Source organism: Vanacampus margaritifer, chromosome 3 (genome assembly GCF_051991255.1).
Source record: "Vanacampus margaritifer isolate UIUO_Vmar chromosome 3, RoL_Vmar_1.0, whole genome shotgun sequence".
Lineage (NCBI taxonomy): Eukaryota > Metazoa > Chordata > Actinopteri > Syngnathiformes > Syngnathidae > Vanacampus > Vanacampus margaritifer.
The window spans coordinates 17,222,558-17,239,361 of record NC_135434.1 but is presented as its reverse complement, the minus strand read 5'-3'; the positions used below and the strand labels follow the sequence as shown (position 1 = coordinate 17,239,361).

The window sequence follows — 16,804 nt, the reverse complement described above, 5'->3', positions numbered from 1 at the left end:
CGTAGCACGCTATCCATCTGATCGTCAAAAATATTGTTGCAACAATATGAGCAACAGAAAAGTCAATGCAATGTGAGTTCCCACCATGTCTATTTTTGAATCAACGTGCATGTGGAAATATAAATGAAGACATTGCGTAGGCATTGCCCTGAGTCAATTTACCTCCCTGACAGTAGCATCTTCTTTTAAATTGACACATTAAACATTCAAAGAACATGGATGGGTGTAGACAAGAAGGCTGAACGTATAATTCAAGCCTGTTTTCTGAATCACTCTGCTTTGGTCAAATGACATAGAAGGGTTTGTTTACTAGTGGTGTAATCAGAAATTGCTTTTGCCACCCAAATGTACAATTGACCTCATAGTAAATTACACAATAGCTTCGCTGTTGTATTTACATGCATATTACTGAGAAAAAGACAGTTGGAAAAAAAAATACCTCACCTGTTGCATGCTCTTGTTTGAGAGCTAGTTAGCATTATTTCAACCTTTATTTTCTATCAAAACATGTTCCCATAGCTTTACTAAACTTTTTGTAAACTGAGTGATAATAATAATAATAATAATCAAACAATAACAACTGAAAAAATACACCTTTCTTGTAGTGTTTTTTCATGTTACAAAGGGATTTTTTTCAAAGCCAGAAGTTTGGAGGCTAGCGCAAGACAGACACATTCAGCACAAATCATTAATTGCAGCCAAAAACATCAACCAATTCTCTAAAACAAGGCCATGGATGGGGAATATCTTGCTTCTCCAAATCTGTTGCTGTTGTCATTAATGCACCTACTTCACATTCCTCCTCCATACCATGCCAATTTTTACACTTTGTATTCATTCAATCAAGATCTCAATGCGGTTGACTTTTCCACTTTTTTTTTCTGCTGAGGTTGAACAAAAAGTAACAAGCCTATTTTGAAGTAAGGAGTAAAAACTGATATTCTTCAGTACGTATTAAAAATATAAACAAGAGCTGCAGAGTCACTCTTTTCATCCAAGAAAAATATTAAAATTAAATATGTGAATTTTTCAAGTTTGCACCCAGGGCTGGACTGAGTGTCTGGCACAGGAATGTCCAAATATGTAAATGCTTTATTCATTCAAATTATTTATTTATTTATTCTACAATTTACCACTTTATTAAATTTAACTAAGCTCTCAAATCCCGAACACGTCAAGATAATATTAAACAGCATTCATTCAAATAACCCCCCCCCCCCCCCATCCCCATATTAGGATGTTGTCACATGTGGTGGATGCTTCTCTAGGTTTCACAAAGACTTCCTGAGAACAATGACAAAAGGTAGCGACAACAAGATCCGTAGCGGAAGCCCGAGTTCCTGTAATGCAACTTCCTTAGCTGTATAAAATGTTAAAAACCGAACTAAGGGCTTATGGTGGTCGACTTGCCGTACATTTTAAGGCCAAATGTTGCAGGAATGGAATATACATTACACACATATAGATAGACAAAACTGTATATTAAGGATGCTCTTTGTACAAATTTGCCCCAAAATATCTTTACAATAGCCTTTTTATTTAACCAATAATGGAAACATTTTCTAATTAGTAAATTAACCCGTTATCTGTTCACAATTGGTACTCCTGCAAGTCTCTGGCCAATAGTTTTCAGACTGGGTTCAGGTTTAAATTTCCCGCCCTCTGTCTGTGGATGTGACGTAGCAAAGGTGTGTGCAGTTTCATGTATGGCCACAGGGGGCAGTAGTGATTTGAAACACATTTTCAGCAGCTTTAACCATATTATGTACTGTATGGTTGTATATTATTGTATTTAATTTAGAGCTGTTAAACGATTCATTTTTTAAATCAGACTAATCACATCTTAGAATTTTCATTAATCATGATTAACCGCTTAATAAAAACATTTTATCAACATTTTTTTCCCGCCAAATTTGAAGAGCACCGGTTATGTGTTAATTCTTTTGACAATTAATGTTATGAGGACGTTTTCAACATTTTTGATCTACTGCACACGCTCATCCTCCTCTTTTTTCTAATCAGTTAATTACTTGCATAATTTAAAATGATTTCAATATTTTGACATGAACAAATATTCTGAATGTCATACGCAAACGTTTATTAAATGCTTTACTTGAATGCATGTAATTATGTTTATTGCTCAGACACAACCTGTGCTACCTTCAACGTAGCCATCCGCTGTCACGCTAAAGGATCATCTATGGTCAAAATTAATAGTGCGATTAATCTGTGTTCATTCATGATTAATGCGATCATTTTTTTGTGATTAATTAATCAGTTAATGCTTTAACTTTAACAGCACTAATTTAATTACAAGGACTACTCAGGGCTACTCAGAATGCATAACAATAAAATAAATTATTTTCACTCTGCATTCAGAAATCTCAGATTCTTTTAATTGACAATGGATTATGTACAGCCAGCCATACTCACTTTCACACACGAACCAACAAGTCCTCCAATAATAAACGACCATATTGGTCATTTTCACGCACACACACACTTTCACACACACTCACACACACTCACACACACTGCACATGCAAAAAAGTACTTAAAGCAAACATGACCGTCCGTGAAAGGAATTGCATAAAGTTGTGTACTATAAAAATGAACAGTCTTCTGAAATGCATAGAATAATCAAAACTGAAACAATAAATCTCTCATTAAACTTAAGTCTTAAATCCTCATAAATCAATATATGCACAATTTTGCAATACTGTCAGTTGAATAGAATAAACATAGCTTTTTTTTACTGAACTGAAATTTTATACTATTTTACATCAAATTATTTGCCACTGCAAAATAAGTAGCAGTTTGGGGTCTTGGATCCCTTTTTAAAAAAAATCTTAAATTATATAATTATAATCAGTTATCAAGAGCCATTTAATCAAACAGTCTTCTCATTTAAAAAAACTGTAAAAGTAACACTGAAGTCCATGTACAGGTCCAAATGATATTACACAGTGGTTTCGCTTTTCCACAAGCTGCTTTTCACTCCCACAGAACTTTGGGAATGATCTGTGCCGCTCATGTCGTGATCCAGCTCTCGAACCGATTTCTTCAGGGTGCCATTTGGGGCTGCAGCTCCCGGCACAGTTGTGGTGATGCTGTTTAAAGGGTACGAACAGCGCTTGGCCTCCCGCTCTGCAGCAGCTGCGAGCTTCAAATTGTCTCTGCTGATGCATCGCCTGTGCGCGCCGTTCATGGCCGCCCTGCTGGCCACGGAGGGGAGGAGCGGGTAAGGCTTGCGGCTGCCGCTGCTCCCCCCGTCGCTTCCTTCCGAAGGGCTGGTGGCCACTGATTGGCCCATGCGCTTTCCGTTGGTCAGCGGGCCTGCCTGGCTCTCTGGGAGGCTGTGATGGACGCTCCCGTTCTCGCTGGTGGCTTGTTTGTGAACCGAGCTGAGGTGCTCCAAGCCCGTGGGACCCAAAGCTCCGAGGCTGCCCCCGCCTCCCGCTGTCCTTAAAGCTTTGAGACGATAATGACCTCTGCCATCCCCCCGATGGTGATACTGGCTACTTCCTTGTTTAGTCCTGCTATTCACTTTCCTCCTCTGAGGATGCACCGGCACCGAAGCGGGAATGCTGGGAATAATATTGTTAGACGGCTTGGTGACATTGTCAGTGCTGGTGCCAGCGTTGGTACTGGCAGCAGCTCGCGAGGTGTTGCTCAGAGTGTCCTGCGTCACCTGCAGCAGGTTGGTGAGCTTGCAGGGTCCGGGTCCGACACTGCTGATGCCGCTCGGCGTGGATGACGACCGAGTCGACGACGAGTTGTGCGAGTCACCGGGTTGGTGGCAGTTGATGTAAAGTTGGGATCCCTGCTCAGAGGATCGCACGCCACTTCCTGTTGTGCAGGTGTGCATGTAGGTAGAGGCGGGGTGGGTGGGGCTGTGACCCGGGCAGCACGGCAGCCACGAGGCCTGCACGTCTACGCGACGGAAGCAGTGGTGCACCACCAAGAACACCCCCAGGGCTATGGCCACCATCCCGTAAAGAGAACTAAACAACAAGCTTGCGTGCCCAGTCAGGAACACGGCCATGGCGCCACAGCACCACAGCACCACGAACAGGAAGTGGGTGGCCGCCAAAATTAAAAACTGTGTCTTTAGCGAGTACTGGTCCTCTGAAGCCGCGCTGGAATTTATAGGAGCCACAGCTGAGTCTGTCGACAGGAGGCTGATGCTTCCTGCCAACGCAGGCTGGCTCTCAGTCACAGGAGAAGATGGTGCAGTTCCTGTGCATTCCTTGGTTGGACGGTGCCGCAGGCAGAACACAGTGCACAGGAAGTAGATCCAGGTCACCAACAACACTAGGCCTGCTGGGACAAAGAAAGCCCCCAGGCTGGGGCGCCACACCAGCCAGCAGCTGCAAGAGGCGGTGAAGGATCCGTGAGGGGTCAATGCACAACAAGGACATCATTGTAAAGCCACCCAATCAACATCACATAAAACTCTGAGCTCTAAAATTTATATATATATATATATATATATATATATATATATATATATATATATATATATATATATATATATATATATATATACTGTATATATAATATCCTTTAGATTAATTCATGATTTAGATTTAAAATAATAATAATTAAATATTCTATATTTACATACAGTATATTATATAAGTTGTCAGAAAAAGAGAGAGCTAAAAAAGAAGTAAAAAGTAAAAGTAGAAAAAGGACGATGAAATAGGGTTTTAAAATTACATCCAAAAAAGGAAAAGCAGAAAGTTACCATTAAATGTCCATGAAATTGCCAAAAATGTCAGAGAATTGGGGAAAAAAAGGAGAAAAGAAGACGTTCAAAAAGTAACAATAAAATGTCCAAAAACAAAAAAAGAATGGCAGAAAATTACCATAAAATCATTAAAATGTCTTTGGAATTGCAAAAAAGAAAAGAAAAAAGGCAGAAAAAAGAAAATGTTCTAAAAGTAAATATAAAATGTCCAAAAACAAAATAAGAAAGGCATAAAATTACCACATGTCTTTTGAATTGCCAAAAAAGTCAGAAAATTGATTTTTAAAAAGCCAGAAAAGAAAATGTTCAAAAAGTAGCTATAAAATGTCTAAAATCAAAAAAAGAAATTTAGAAAATTGCCATAAAATGTCCACAGAATTGCCCAAAATATCAGAAAATTGTCAGCAGAAAAGGCAGATTTTTTTTGTTTTTTTAAAAGCCTTAAATATCAAAAAAAGAAATAAGAGAGGCAGAACATTACCATAATATGTCCCAAAAATTGCCAAAAATGTGACAGAAAGGCAGAAAAATCTAAAAATATATAAAAAAACTAAGTATGAAAAATTACCCAAAAATCAGAAAGGTAGAAGAAAATGAATCTCTATGTATTGAATGGTGCATATTTTTGTGTTATGGTGCAGCTTTAATTAGCTGTTGGCTCTCAGTACATTCGACTAACACTAACACACTGTTTCATTCATCACAATGTCCAAATTCAGACCGATTTTTGGTTATTTATTTGGCCTCAAATGGCTCTTTTGACAGCCAAGGTTGCTGACCCCTGATCTCAAGTCAAGCAAGGATGACGTGCAGTACTCACTAAGGGCTGTTGTCTCCGTAGTTGCTGACATTGACAGCTGCAGTGATCCCACAAATGATGAGAGGAACTCCACCGGCTATTAAATAGAACCTTGAATGAGAGTTAAAACACATCTGTTTGACCTTTGGCTGCGACATTTTTAATGTATGCAAGCCTGTGTCATAAATGTCCCCGGCTGTAATATGAATAGAGCTGTGTGATCCTTTATTTTCGGAGCGGACGGAGGTCAGTAGGCTGCAATTTATTGCGGAATGGTGCAATATATCCGAGTGGGCAACAAAGAGGGTCTGGAGGAGCAGCACTGTGTATGATCTTTACTGTGGGATCGCGGGGGCAAGACGAGGCCAATGAGAGGGGAAACACAAGGGATTATTTGGGAAGACAGTGCAGCCCCTGAATCTCCAACCAGATTTACAGCGACCCCTCTGCCCCGTTATGCTGGATTCGTACATTCATCTCGCCTACTTCCTTCTGTCCTTTTGCTTGTTGTGTCTTACAGAAAGCCTTCAAGGTTTCATAAAAAAAGAGGGACTTTGGTTGTCGGGCACAATGGCCGCCTTTAATGCCGCGCAGTTTGGGTGGCCGGGCACAAGAACATCTGCATCTGGCTAAAACATAAACCGTATTGACACCTAACAACAACCTTATGGAACAAGAGGAGGTGAAGGTGAGTTATTGCACTAACCTGAGCATGGGTCGCTGAGTAGGCGGAAGGGAGGGATCCCCTTCTGGTGCCAACGGCATTCTCCACATAGCTTCTTTATAGATGACCCTGGCACTAACACCGATCCACAGCAGGGTTGACAGTGAGGAGTAGTGCAGGGCGATGCCCACCTGTTGCACAATGCTCACACAATAAGGTCTGTATCTTGCATTGCTAGTAAGAACATTTGAGAATTAAATTCAAAAAAGCACTTACTGCTTGACAAACAATCGGGTAGCTGGTCAGGCTTATTCCTCCGACGTAGATGGCTGTTGTCATGGCGATGTGAAAGCAAGTATTCAGTAATGTGTGCCAGCTTTTTCTTGAAATGTGAATGGAACTGTTATGGGCACAAGATAAAAATGTTTATTTAATCCAATTTAAAAAGAAAGTCAACTAAATTTTATAGCAACTTTATAATAAGATGTTCTATCCAGCCCCACTAATCTAAACACAGTATTCTGATTACCAGTAATATTACCTTTGTGAAATATGACTTAAGCAGCAAAATCCTCCCTTTTTTATCCTTCTTAGGGAGCGGCCTTTTTGCCACTGGCTGTCGACTGGAAATGACATCACAGTTGCTTAGGGCTCAGGGAATGACCAATCACGGCTCACCTGTTTTCTGACATTGGTCATGTGACGTTCTGAGCTGTGATTGGTCATTCCCTGAGCAACTGTGATGATGTCATTTTCAGTCAAAAAGCCAGTGACAAAATGGCCGCCACCTACGATGGATAAAACGGGTGGATTTTGCTGCTTGATTCATTTTTCACAAATGCAATATTAATCAGAATAGTGTGTTTAGAGTATTGGGGCTGTATAGAACACACACTTTTAAAAAAAAGTATTACATTTTTTTTTAACTTTTTAAAAAAATATATAAATTATTATTATTATTATTACTACTACTACTACATGAAATACCTGTGATGTAGTATGTGAGTGATGATGATGGTGAAGAGACAAAGGAGCAGCAGTGCAGTACATGCATACACCACAGGGTGGAGCACCCTCACGGAGATGGGTGAAGAGTTAGGGAAGTCCGGCACCTCCTGGAAAACAAATATAAACAAAGTAAAATGTCAAATGGTCTCATTACCATGCGTAGGGTCAAAGTGTATCGTCCTACCTGCAGCACAGCATAGTTGCTAAGCAGAGAGCAGCGCATTGTCGAGGTGCTGCTGTCACTGTGGACCAGCTGGCAACCTTCTGGACTCCAGCCTCCATGTTTGCTCAGTGTCTTCGGACTCCACTGGGCCGCCATGGCATCACTTCCCGGGGACAAGTGGCGGAGTGACACCCAGACAGGCTCTGAGTGGTTCCACATACTGCAGCCATCTGTATCACGCGGGAGGCAAACCAATGGCTGAGTCATTAATGGTGGAGTTGCATGACATTTTCATTTAAATGAAATGTCACAACATTATGAGTCAGTTACATACAATGGTGGGAAGAAATGAGGTGTCATTGCTGTCAATAATGTAGTTTTCTCCCTAGGTATATGTGCAGCTTCAGTATTTATTTATTTTTAATGATTTTTTTTACTTCTACTCCCTATTACAGTATTTAAAAACAGATATCTGTTTTCAACTATAACTTTGTCAAAATAAGCTAGTTAGAACGAGAAAAAAGGCAAATCAACGTGGGTGACATCTATGATTGACATAACTCTTGAATGATTGAGATATTGGAGTCATACAGCCTTTCTGTCAAATTTCTGAAATTTTATGGACATGTACTCTTCTGCCTTTTTAGTAATTTTACGTCTATTTTTTTGGCATTTCCCCCCTTTTTTTTTTGCTATCAATTTTCTAATATTTTGGCAATTTTGTGTACATTTTATGGTACTATTTTCTGGATTTCTTCTTTTGCATTTGGACTTTTTATGATTACTTTTTGAACATATTTTTTTCTGCCTGTTTTATTCAATTTTTTGATGTTTTTGGCAATTACATGGACTTTTTATGGTAATTTCTCTTCCTTTTTGGACATTTTATAGTCACTTTTTGGACATTTTTGGTAATTTTTAAGACTCTTTTTTTGTCAACTTAAACATTTGGACTCTGATATTTTTTTACCTACCTATTTCTTCTTTTTAAAAAAAACATTTAATAATCATCTGAATCATTCAGTCATTTAACGAATAGTTTAACAAACAAATAAAAATAAGTATGAATATTCATTTTTACACTTTTTTAAAAATCTTATTTTAGAGATCCACAGGGAGCCACAGGAGAGGGACTAAAAAGCCGCATGTTATGTTTATACACTGAAGCTCATAAGTCCCAAAATGGGGGTGTGCGGGGGTGGGTTGTCAATAAAACTATACATAATACGCAACACATTATTTATGAGTTTCAATAACTGAAAAATGGTTATTCAAAAAAACACCGAAATTAGGGAAACTGAGATGGGGTTCATTCGTCCTCACCCAGGCCCACATAGATGACCGGAGTGTTGACACTGCGCCTTCGAGAGTGTCCTGCGCTGTTGCTTGAATTCCCAGTCAGAGGGAAAAAGCTTCCAGTTCGGAAGGCCACAAACTGCAGCTTGCAGTCTGGAGGCGCATCAGAAGGAAACAAAGTAGGAGGGAGTGTCACAGAGGCCACGGCGACGGAATTCTTGAGAAAGAAAACAAAACAAGAATTAGATGCTGAAATTCACACGCACAGCTTAATCATACATTGGAATAGGCACACGCAGATAACGCTCGAAACTCACCTTGAGGGGAAAATTGTTCAGAGAAGTGTTATGGGAACCCGTGCTGCAGCGAAAACGAAGTTGTTGTTCATGCGTGAACTCCGAAATTTCCACGGCCGCAGTGGCTGCTGAGAGCTCACGGCGCTCATACGCAGTGCAGGTTATGCCAGTGAAGTGAGCTGGTCGGATGAAATGGGCCACCATAACAATGTTCCTTGAAACCTGTACAAATCATAGATTCAAGTTCCCATGTAAGTTACAATGAGGTTTTGCAAGAATGAGAAATCGTACCATGGAAAAGTCCTGAGCATGGCTGTGCAGTTGAGGCCAGGCCAGAGACTCCAGAGAGCCCACTATGGAGCTGCAGGCTCTCTTCTCTCTCTGGGCCAGAGCAAGAATCTTGTCATCCACCTGCATCAGGTTACTGCCCATCTCTACCAACACACCTGGCAACTGAGGCAAATACAGATACAAATATAGCACATATTGTATACGCACATTTATGTATTAATTTACTGTGAGAGATCAGGTGTGCCGATTAAACATTTTCACTTGAGTGGTCATAGAGTTATGAAAGATTTACTACAAATAATTGATCTTTGTTGCTCTATCTATGCCATGACAAAGTGACAGCAGAAGATACAGTTACCCTTTGTCTCCACTAGGGGTGTGCATATCTCACTCGATACATTGGGGTGCGATATAATTCAAGGACTGTACATTTTTAAGTGTAGATACGATTCGACTCAGTTCAGTTGAATCAAAAGCACTTTTCCTATTCAAATCAGTTTTGGTTACACTCCTTGTTTCCACCTTTTGAGAGAAAAATAGCTTTTTGTTGAACTTAACAGGCTGGGCTCTCACACTGAGTATGAAAATTTGTGAGTAAATTGAGATAAGGTTTTTGTCAAATATAATGTAAAGTATGTGCTCGATAAAGGATGGGAACCAGTGAGGTAAAGTGATCCAGCCACTATATACCCATTTCGGATTCAATTCAGTAAGAGATAGACAGATAGGATTTTTTCAGGGCCGATACAATACCTAATATTAGTAGTCAAAGATGCTGATAACCAATATTTAAAGCCGATATTCATTTTCACTAAAAGGGAAAATATTGGCATCAAAATTTGAAAAGATTCAAACTCCAGCTCTTACATTTGTTTTGAATTTATAAGCAAATGTTTATTGAACAACTTTTGAGGTTCGTAAAATATTGGAGTTTAAAAAAATATATTTGTCAATAGACATCATTGTTTTAAAATTATAACAACAAAATCAGAGATCTCCCCGGAGCAGTAGAATGTCTTCAAAAGTTAAAAGTAAATAGCTCCCTATTGTTTTCTACAGTAAATAAAGTTTTCCAAAATGTCAAAATAGCTTAAATATTAAAATTGTACTTATCTTAGTTTTCAAACTAATTTCATTACATTGCATTTTAAACAAAAACAGAAGGTGCAGAGAGTTCCCAGGGTCAACAGCTTCTCTGAAAACTTAAATAATTAGATACCTGAAGTTAACACTTTTTCCAACGGATCGATTATCGGCCGTATAATTCCTCAAAATGGCCGATGGCAGTATTGGTCAAAATGTTGAATATCGGCGCCGATATGCTGATATGATAAAAAAAATAAAATAAAATAAAATAAAATAAAAATAAAATAATAATAATAACAATAATAATAATAATAATAATAATAATAATAATAATAATAATAATAATAATTAATAAAGTTAAATTTGACAGTGTTAGTCATAGCAACCATCATCTTTATAAAGGCAGACTTAAAATAAAATAAAAAGATCTGTAAGTGTATTTGACATTTGTAATAACAATTTCGAACCTCGTCCAGCTGTCTGACATATTCCATGAACTTCTCCATCATCTGTGCAACATAGAGCACGTCCACTGAGTCCGTGAAGCCCGCAGCCTCCAGAGTGTATTTGCGCACTTGGTGCGCCAACGTGACAGCATTTGACGTGTTGATGGGCCTCTGCGATCCAAATGTTTGGAAAACACACTTGAGTTGAACACGTTTAACATGCAGGACACATTCAGCACATATGGCAGCATCACTGACCAGGATGAAGGTATGCAGGACGCGGGTGATGCCATTAGTGTAGTGGCAGTTTGTGTAGTTGCCTTCCTGCCACTTCCCGAAGCGGTCACACAGGCGAGAGGCCTTTTTCTGCTCAACGTCGCCCTCAACAGACAGTGACGGGTAACGCAGTTGCAGGCAGTACTGATGAGAGGTGATGCCTGCCAGAGTTCTTGGCCACCTGGAGTTTCCAGCAGAGAAGAAAGTCAACAATGCTCATTTCAACGTTCAAGCGTTAATATGCGCAACTGAATTTTACCTGAACTCGCCCCGGTTGTTGACAACTTTATCCTCTGGGCAGAAGGAGGCGCTGTTCTCTAGCACCACTATTTCAACAGAGCGAGATGTGTTTCCCCTCCTGGTTGTAACCACGCACTCCCACTCTCCACTTGCCTCCACGTGTACGTCGAATAGAATAAGCTCACTGCATATTAAGCACACGCAACACATGATGGACTTGAGTGCATGTTAACATTGGAACATGGCCTAAAAGCACACTGTAAAAAATATCTGGAGAATTAATAGTGAATTTCTGTAAAAATGTGACATTAAAAAAGTAAATACAAAAACAATGAAGCATTGTGTAATTTACATGAACTCATTTGCTGCCAAAAACCTATAAATACGTTCTATTTTAAATAATTACCATGCTCCCAAAGACGCATTCATACGTTTTTTATGTTAATTTTTTTTTTTTTTTAGAGCATACAGAAGGCTTTGATGCAGCCTAACCCTAACCCAATGGCAGTTATTAGAAATGGCCAAAAGGTGGCAGCAGAGTATAGGAGATCAAACAGGGCCATCTTGCAAAAAACTCTTTCCCCCTCTGTTGTAAACAGATTTGTGAATAATGATGAAACTTTATTCTAAAGCTATATTCTAATGCAAATTGCTGCAAAATGGTAACAGATAGAAATATTTATAGACTCTAATCTTTGTTTTGGTAGGTTCCATGTTTTTATAGCAATAGAACACAATATTCTGTGGGCCTTGCAAAATCAGTCAAAAATCCAGTAGAATCCGGGAGCGAAGGGGGTTGCTTCAGTGAAAATGGCTGGGAGTGAATGAGTTAATATATTGTAAAAGTCTGAACCAAACACAATTGTTGATTTGACAGTAAGAAAATGTTAAAAGGATCAGATTTTGGGGTATAATTCACTGTAATTTAAACACAGATAAACTGTAAAACCAAAAACTTTGGGATACAAAATTACATCATAGCAGTGATAGAATAACACTTTTGCTACATATTGTTTATGCCAAAAGAAACATGCATTTTACAAATTCATATTGTAGATAAGAATATTTAGATATACAGTAAAAAAAGCATGTGAATATAAAGGTTAAACTAAATATATTGTATTCATTTAAAATTGATATACTGTAGACCTAATTATTAATTTATCAGTACACTTTTGTTGTTTTACAGAAAAAAAACAGGCAGCTATGGTTTTCAGAATAATTCTGTAAAAATGTGCAAATATAAACAACTTTACAGAACAACTTGTATATTATACGCCGTCAGCTTTTTAAACCTGTAGATTTAACACTCCAAATTTTATCAACAGCTATGTGGTGTGGCTCAGTGGTAGAATAGTTGGCTTGCAACCCTGAGGTTGTTGGTTCGATCCCATTACAGTGTGATTGTGTTGACATGCTGCTTTTATACTATTTTGTTCTTTAAAATGTACATGCATATTTTGTTTATACCAGTAAAATGTACAAGTTGTTGTGTAAAGTTTTTTTTGTTTTTTTTACAGAATTTCTCTGGCAACCACAGCTGCCATTTAAAAAAACTTTTTTTTTTACAGTGCACACGAAGCCGCTTCTTCACCTGGTAATGAAGGTGCAGTCATGCATGACATTGCTCTCCAACTGGACACCCTTCTCTGGGTCAGAGGTCACCAGCTGACCATTATGATGCCAGTACAAAGCGGTGACTTTATCCACCAGGGCGGCAGTACAGTGGAACGGCAGACGATCCCCTTTGAAGACCACTTGACGCTGAGAGGGCAGCAATGTCAGGGTGTGCAGGTCCAGAGGGCCGTCTGGCATGATGGAGAAGACAACATCTGTGATTGGCCGACATCATTACACCGAATGGGTTGGATTGCTAGCCGAGCGAGCAGGTCCTCACCACAGTTCAACTGGCTTTCCCGAAGTCCTCGCAGGGGTTTCCCCCTCAGGCTTCTCGGATACGCGCACAGGGTTTCGTCCCCCAGTCGAGCTGAGCTGCTGCGAAAGAAGCCTGGGATCCAATACAGCCCGCAGTCACATGACAGATACTCGGAGTTGAAGTTCCTGGTGACAAAACTCGCTGTCACGAGACTTCATAGTCATGCCACATTCCCAAAACACGCATGTTCGGTTAATTTGAGAGTGGGGTGAAAATGGATAATATCGTTTAACTCATTCACTGCCATTGACGGCTATAGACGTCAAAAATTCATTTGAACTATTTCTATTAGTTTAACATTTTTCCCCACTTTTGTTAACAAGAGTAAGAAAACCTAGGGGGAAAAAATTGGACATTTAGAACAGATATCAAATTTGTGATTAATCGTGAGTTAACTAGGGAAGTCATGTGATTAATTACGAAAAAAAATGTAATCGCCTGACGCCCCTAATCTTTAATAATCTTTTTTTTTTTTAAATAACTAATTTTAATTGTTTTTAATAATATTTCTTTTTCTTTTCTTTTTTTTTTAAAAAAAAGAAAAGTTTATTAAAAATTAGGGGCATCTGACATTTTAAACTCATAATTAATCGCATTACTTCACTAGTTAACTCACAATTAATCACAAATTTGATATCTGTTCTAAATGTACAATATTTTTCCCCTTAGGTTTTCATACTCTTGTTAACTAAAGTGGAAAAAATGTTAAACAAATAGAAATAGTTCAAATGAATTTTTGACATGTATAGCCGTCAATGGCAGTGGATGAGTTAATGTTACACTGTGCTGTTTTCACCAAAGACACTCTTCAATTAAACTCTTTGGAATTTTGGCTTGGGGCCAGCATGTATTTACATTTACACCATTTCTGAGATAATTACAATTCCTCATCAACATCTGTCTACAGTAAGTCTACAATTCATTTTGGCGAGTGGATTTTGACCAAAAACACTCACACAAGCTTGAGGGACAGAAGCTCCTGAAACACGTCTGGATCCAAGGTTGAAATGATGTTTCCAGATAAGTTCCTAAGCAAGCACAAATTTGACAAAATATGTTGGTAGTTTTCCTAAGATACAGAAAATAAAAAGTACATCATTTTGACTTCCCCTTACAATTTGGTGAGATTAGTCAGCCCTTGGAACATGTCTGAAGTCAGGCAGCCAATGCGGTTGTTGGAAAGGTCACTGAAAGAGGGAAAAGACCGAGAAATGCATTTGGTGACTTTTGATCTATTTGATGTGTCTCAGCAATCCATGATATCATGGCTTCTTCACGTTATGTTTATGAGACGTCAGATTGAAGGATGGCGTCCTTCGGAACTCTGCCTCGATCATCAATATATTACTTCCCATCAGTGATGACAGTAACGTGTTATATTACTCAATAATGGCCGCCATTCCGAGTACACAGTGTTGATAACTCTGCAGTGAGGAAAGTAGCTATTGGCTGTCCTAAAAATCGCTAAATGGCATCATTGCCTAATTTGCATAATAGACAATATGTATGTATAGTAATGGACGCTGTACTCTAAGAGAATTGTTGAACCAATTTAAGACTAAAAAGAAAATTGTTGACCAATTTAATTGAATTGCTTCAAGTGGTAACACACAATGGAATTTAATATATTATATGAATTATGAGGTCATATATTTATTATCTTAATATATTAATTTTGGATAAACTTAATTGGAATCGTGTGTTACCACTTGAAGCAATTCAATAAAATAAGTCAACAATTCTCTTTTTAAACTTAAATTGGTTCAACAATTCTCTTTTTAGAGTGTAGGAGAGAGGAATAATGTTGTGGGAGAAGTAAAAAGTGAGTAAAAAAAACAATACTAACCAACAGGCACACAACAAACAACTGTATGAGACATTGAAGTAATAGAGGGAAGCAATTTACATCTTCAACCGTGAAGCATTATGGGATGAGGTCATCTATGGCTTATAATCTGAGGGGGCCGATATCATGTATGAGCCAAGTCACGTTTTTACCACGTTGACGTTTACATACCAATGAAGGAAGTAGAAATGTTTACGTTTTCAAGCTGGAAATACAGTCCCTATGGTGAGTTTTGTAATTTATTTTAATTCATTTAATTGAAGTTGACGAAATCACAATGGGTTGTGTGAAGCAGAGCTACGACTAATGCAGGAGGTTCTTGAATTTTGTAATTATATTTATAAACAAAGTACAATATAAATATTAGGTTTTGTCATTACAGTTAAAATATGTCAAAAAAGTCTGCCTTTATTTTATAATAAATATATATATAAAAATGTAGTTATGGAAAGTGAAGTCTAGAAAGACTTTTATTATTTTACAAAAACAAGTAGAGCATTTGTTTAGTGAAATCCAGAAAGACTCTTTTTTTAGAATATAAAAAAAATGCTACATGAAGACAAAAAGGCTGTCTTTATTTATTTGATAAAAAAAAAAAAAACTTATCCTTTCACATATTAAAAATGCACTTCCAATAAAGTATAGCCAAACAGGTTGTCATTTTTGTTACGCAGATTTGACAGTGTCTTCTAAATGTAACAAAAAAGTAACTTGCAATATGAGTTACTTTAAAATCAAGTAATCAATAAAGTAACTGAATTACTTTTCAAATCAAGTACCTGTAATCAGTCAAGTAATCAAATTACTTAAAACATCTGATAATCAGTAAACTAACTTCCGGTAAGTTATTTTATCGGGGTAACCACGGAAACACTGCCATTGTTTTGTACAACCACAACGCCGGTATCTAAAATTGCATCTAAACGAGAAGATCTGAAGTCTTCATCTCACTTATCTTTACTCCACGGCCCCACGGAACACCAGTAAATGTTTATCGCCAAAAGCAGGGCCCCCTGGCCTAAGTGTGATGTATTGCCACAGCCAGAGAGATGTGCTCGGCTGCTCCTCTGACACTACCCAGCAGAGCACTGTCCAAAGCATGTGTTTATCTCCCCCTGTTTGTTTTGAGAAGCCCCAGACCTTGCAGGGAAAACACAAGCAAGCAGGAGGAGGAGGAGGAGGGAAGGCCAATCGCAGATGACAGCAGCTCCAACCAGCATCTCAACCCACCAGTGAATCAAACTCCATTATGTGCTTTCAGATTCAATGATGCAGGCCCAAGTAACTTCATCACCATTAATAATCAACATTTCTGGTGAGTATGATGGTTTTTTGTTTTTTTTACAGGTTTTCATTGTTTTGTCATGTATTACGAGGTGTATTAAGTCCAGGTACCGAATGTACAGCCTGCCACACAGTCATGATGGAACCAAATTCTCCATCCCAGAATGCAAATGGTGTGGTTACGTCTGTCTATTTCTAATGACAAAAAAAACAAATAGGGTTCTCCATGATGGAAGAACTTTATTTTCTCTTCAGCTCGTTTGAGTCATGATGGAAATTAAACGTAAAATAATATGGTTGGTCTGACGTCATCTTCCATGACCCAGAATCGGCATTCGGATGGACATACAAACGCAACTCTCGCTCTGCCAAATGTAAAAATAGACAGTTGTTGTTTTTGTTGGCTTGTTTATTGAACTT

The 16,804-nt window shown here is 38.4% G+C and overlaps 1 protein-coding gene across 1 annotated transcript in view; it reads right to left on the bottom strand.

The window, feature by feature from the left end:
* Window positions 1-2,374: 2,374 nt before the first annotated feature.
* Window positions 2,375-16,804, bottom strand: part of adgra2 (adhesion G protein-coupled receptor A2) — a 54,324-nt gene continuing 39,894 nt past the window's right edge. The window contains exons 4-19 of the mRNA XM_077562560.1: window positions 14,370-14,441; window positions 14,211-14,282; window positions 13,216-13,379; window positions 12,913-13,126; window positions 11,338-11,502; window positions 11,061-11,259; window positions 10,824-10,973; window positions 9,271-9,432; window positions 9,001-9,201; window positions 8,711-8,900; window positions 7,409-7,617; window positions 7,204-7,331; window positions 6,493-6,616; window positions 6,259-6,407; window positions 5,574-5,663; window positions 2,375-4,370 (exon numbers count right to left, since the gene is read on the bottom strand). Of these exons, the coding sequence (XP_077418686.1) occupies window positions 2,960-4,370; window positions 5,574-5,663; window positions 6,259-6,407; window positions 6,493-6,616; window positions 7,204-7,331; window positions 7,409-7,617; window positions 8,711-8,900; window positions 9,001-9,201; window positions 9,271-9,432; window positions 10,824-10,973; window positions 11,061-11,259; window positions 11,338-11,502; window positions 12,913-13,126; window positions 13,216-13,379; window positions 14,211-14,282; window positions 14,370-14,441 (3,700 nt within the window). The 3' untranslated portion in view covers window positions 2,375-2,959. The remainder of the gene's footprint in view (window positions 4,371-5,573; window positions 5,664-6,258; window positions 6,408-6,492; window positions 6,617-7,203; window positions 7,332-7,408; window positions 7,618-8,710; window positions 8,901-9,000; window positions 9,202-9,270; window positions 9,433-10,823; window positions 10,974-11,060; window positions 11,260-11,337; window positions 11,503-12,912; window positions 13,127-13,215; window positions 13,380-14,210; window positions 14,283-14,369; window positions 14,442-16,804) is intronic.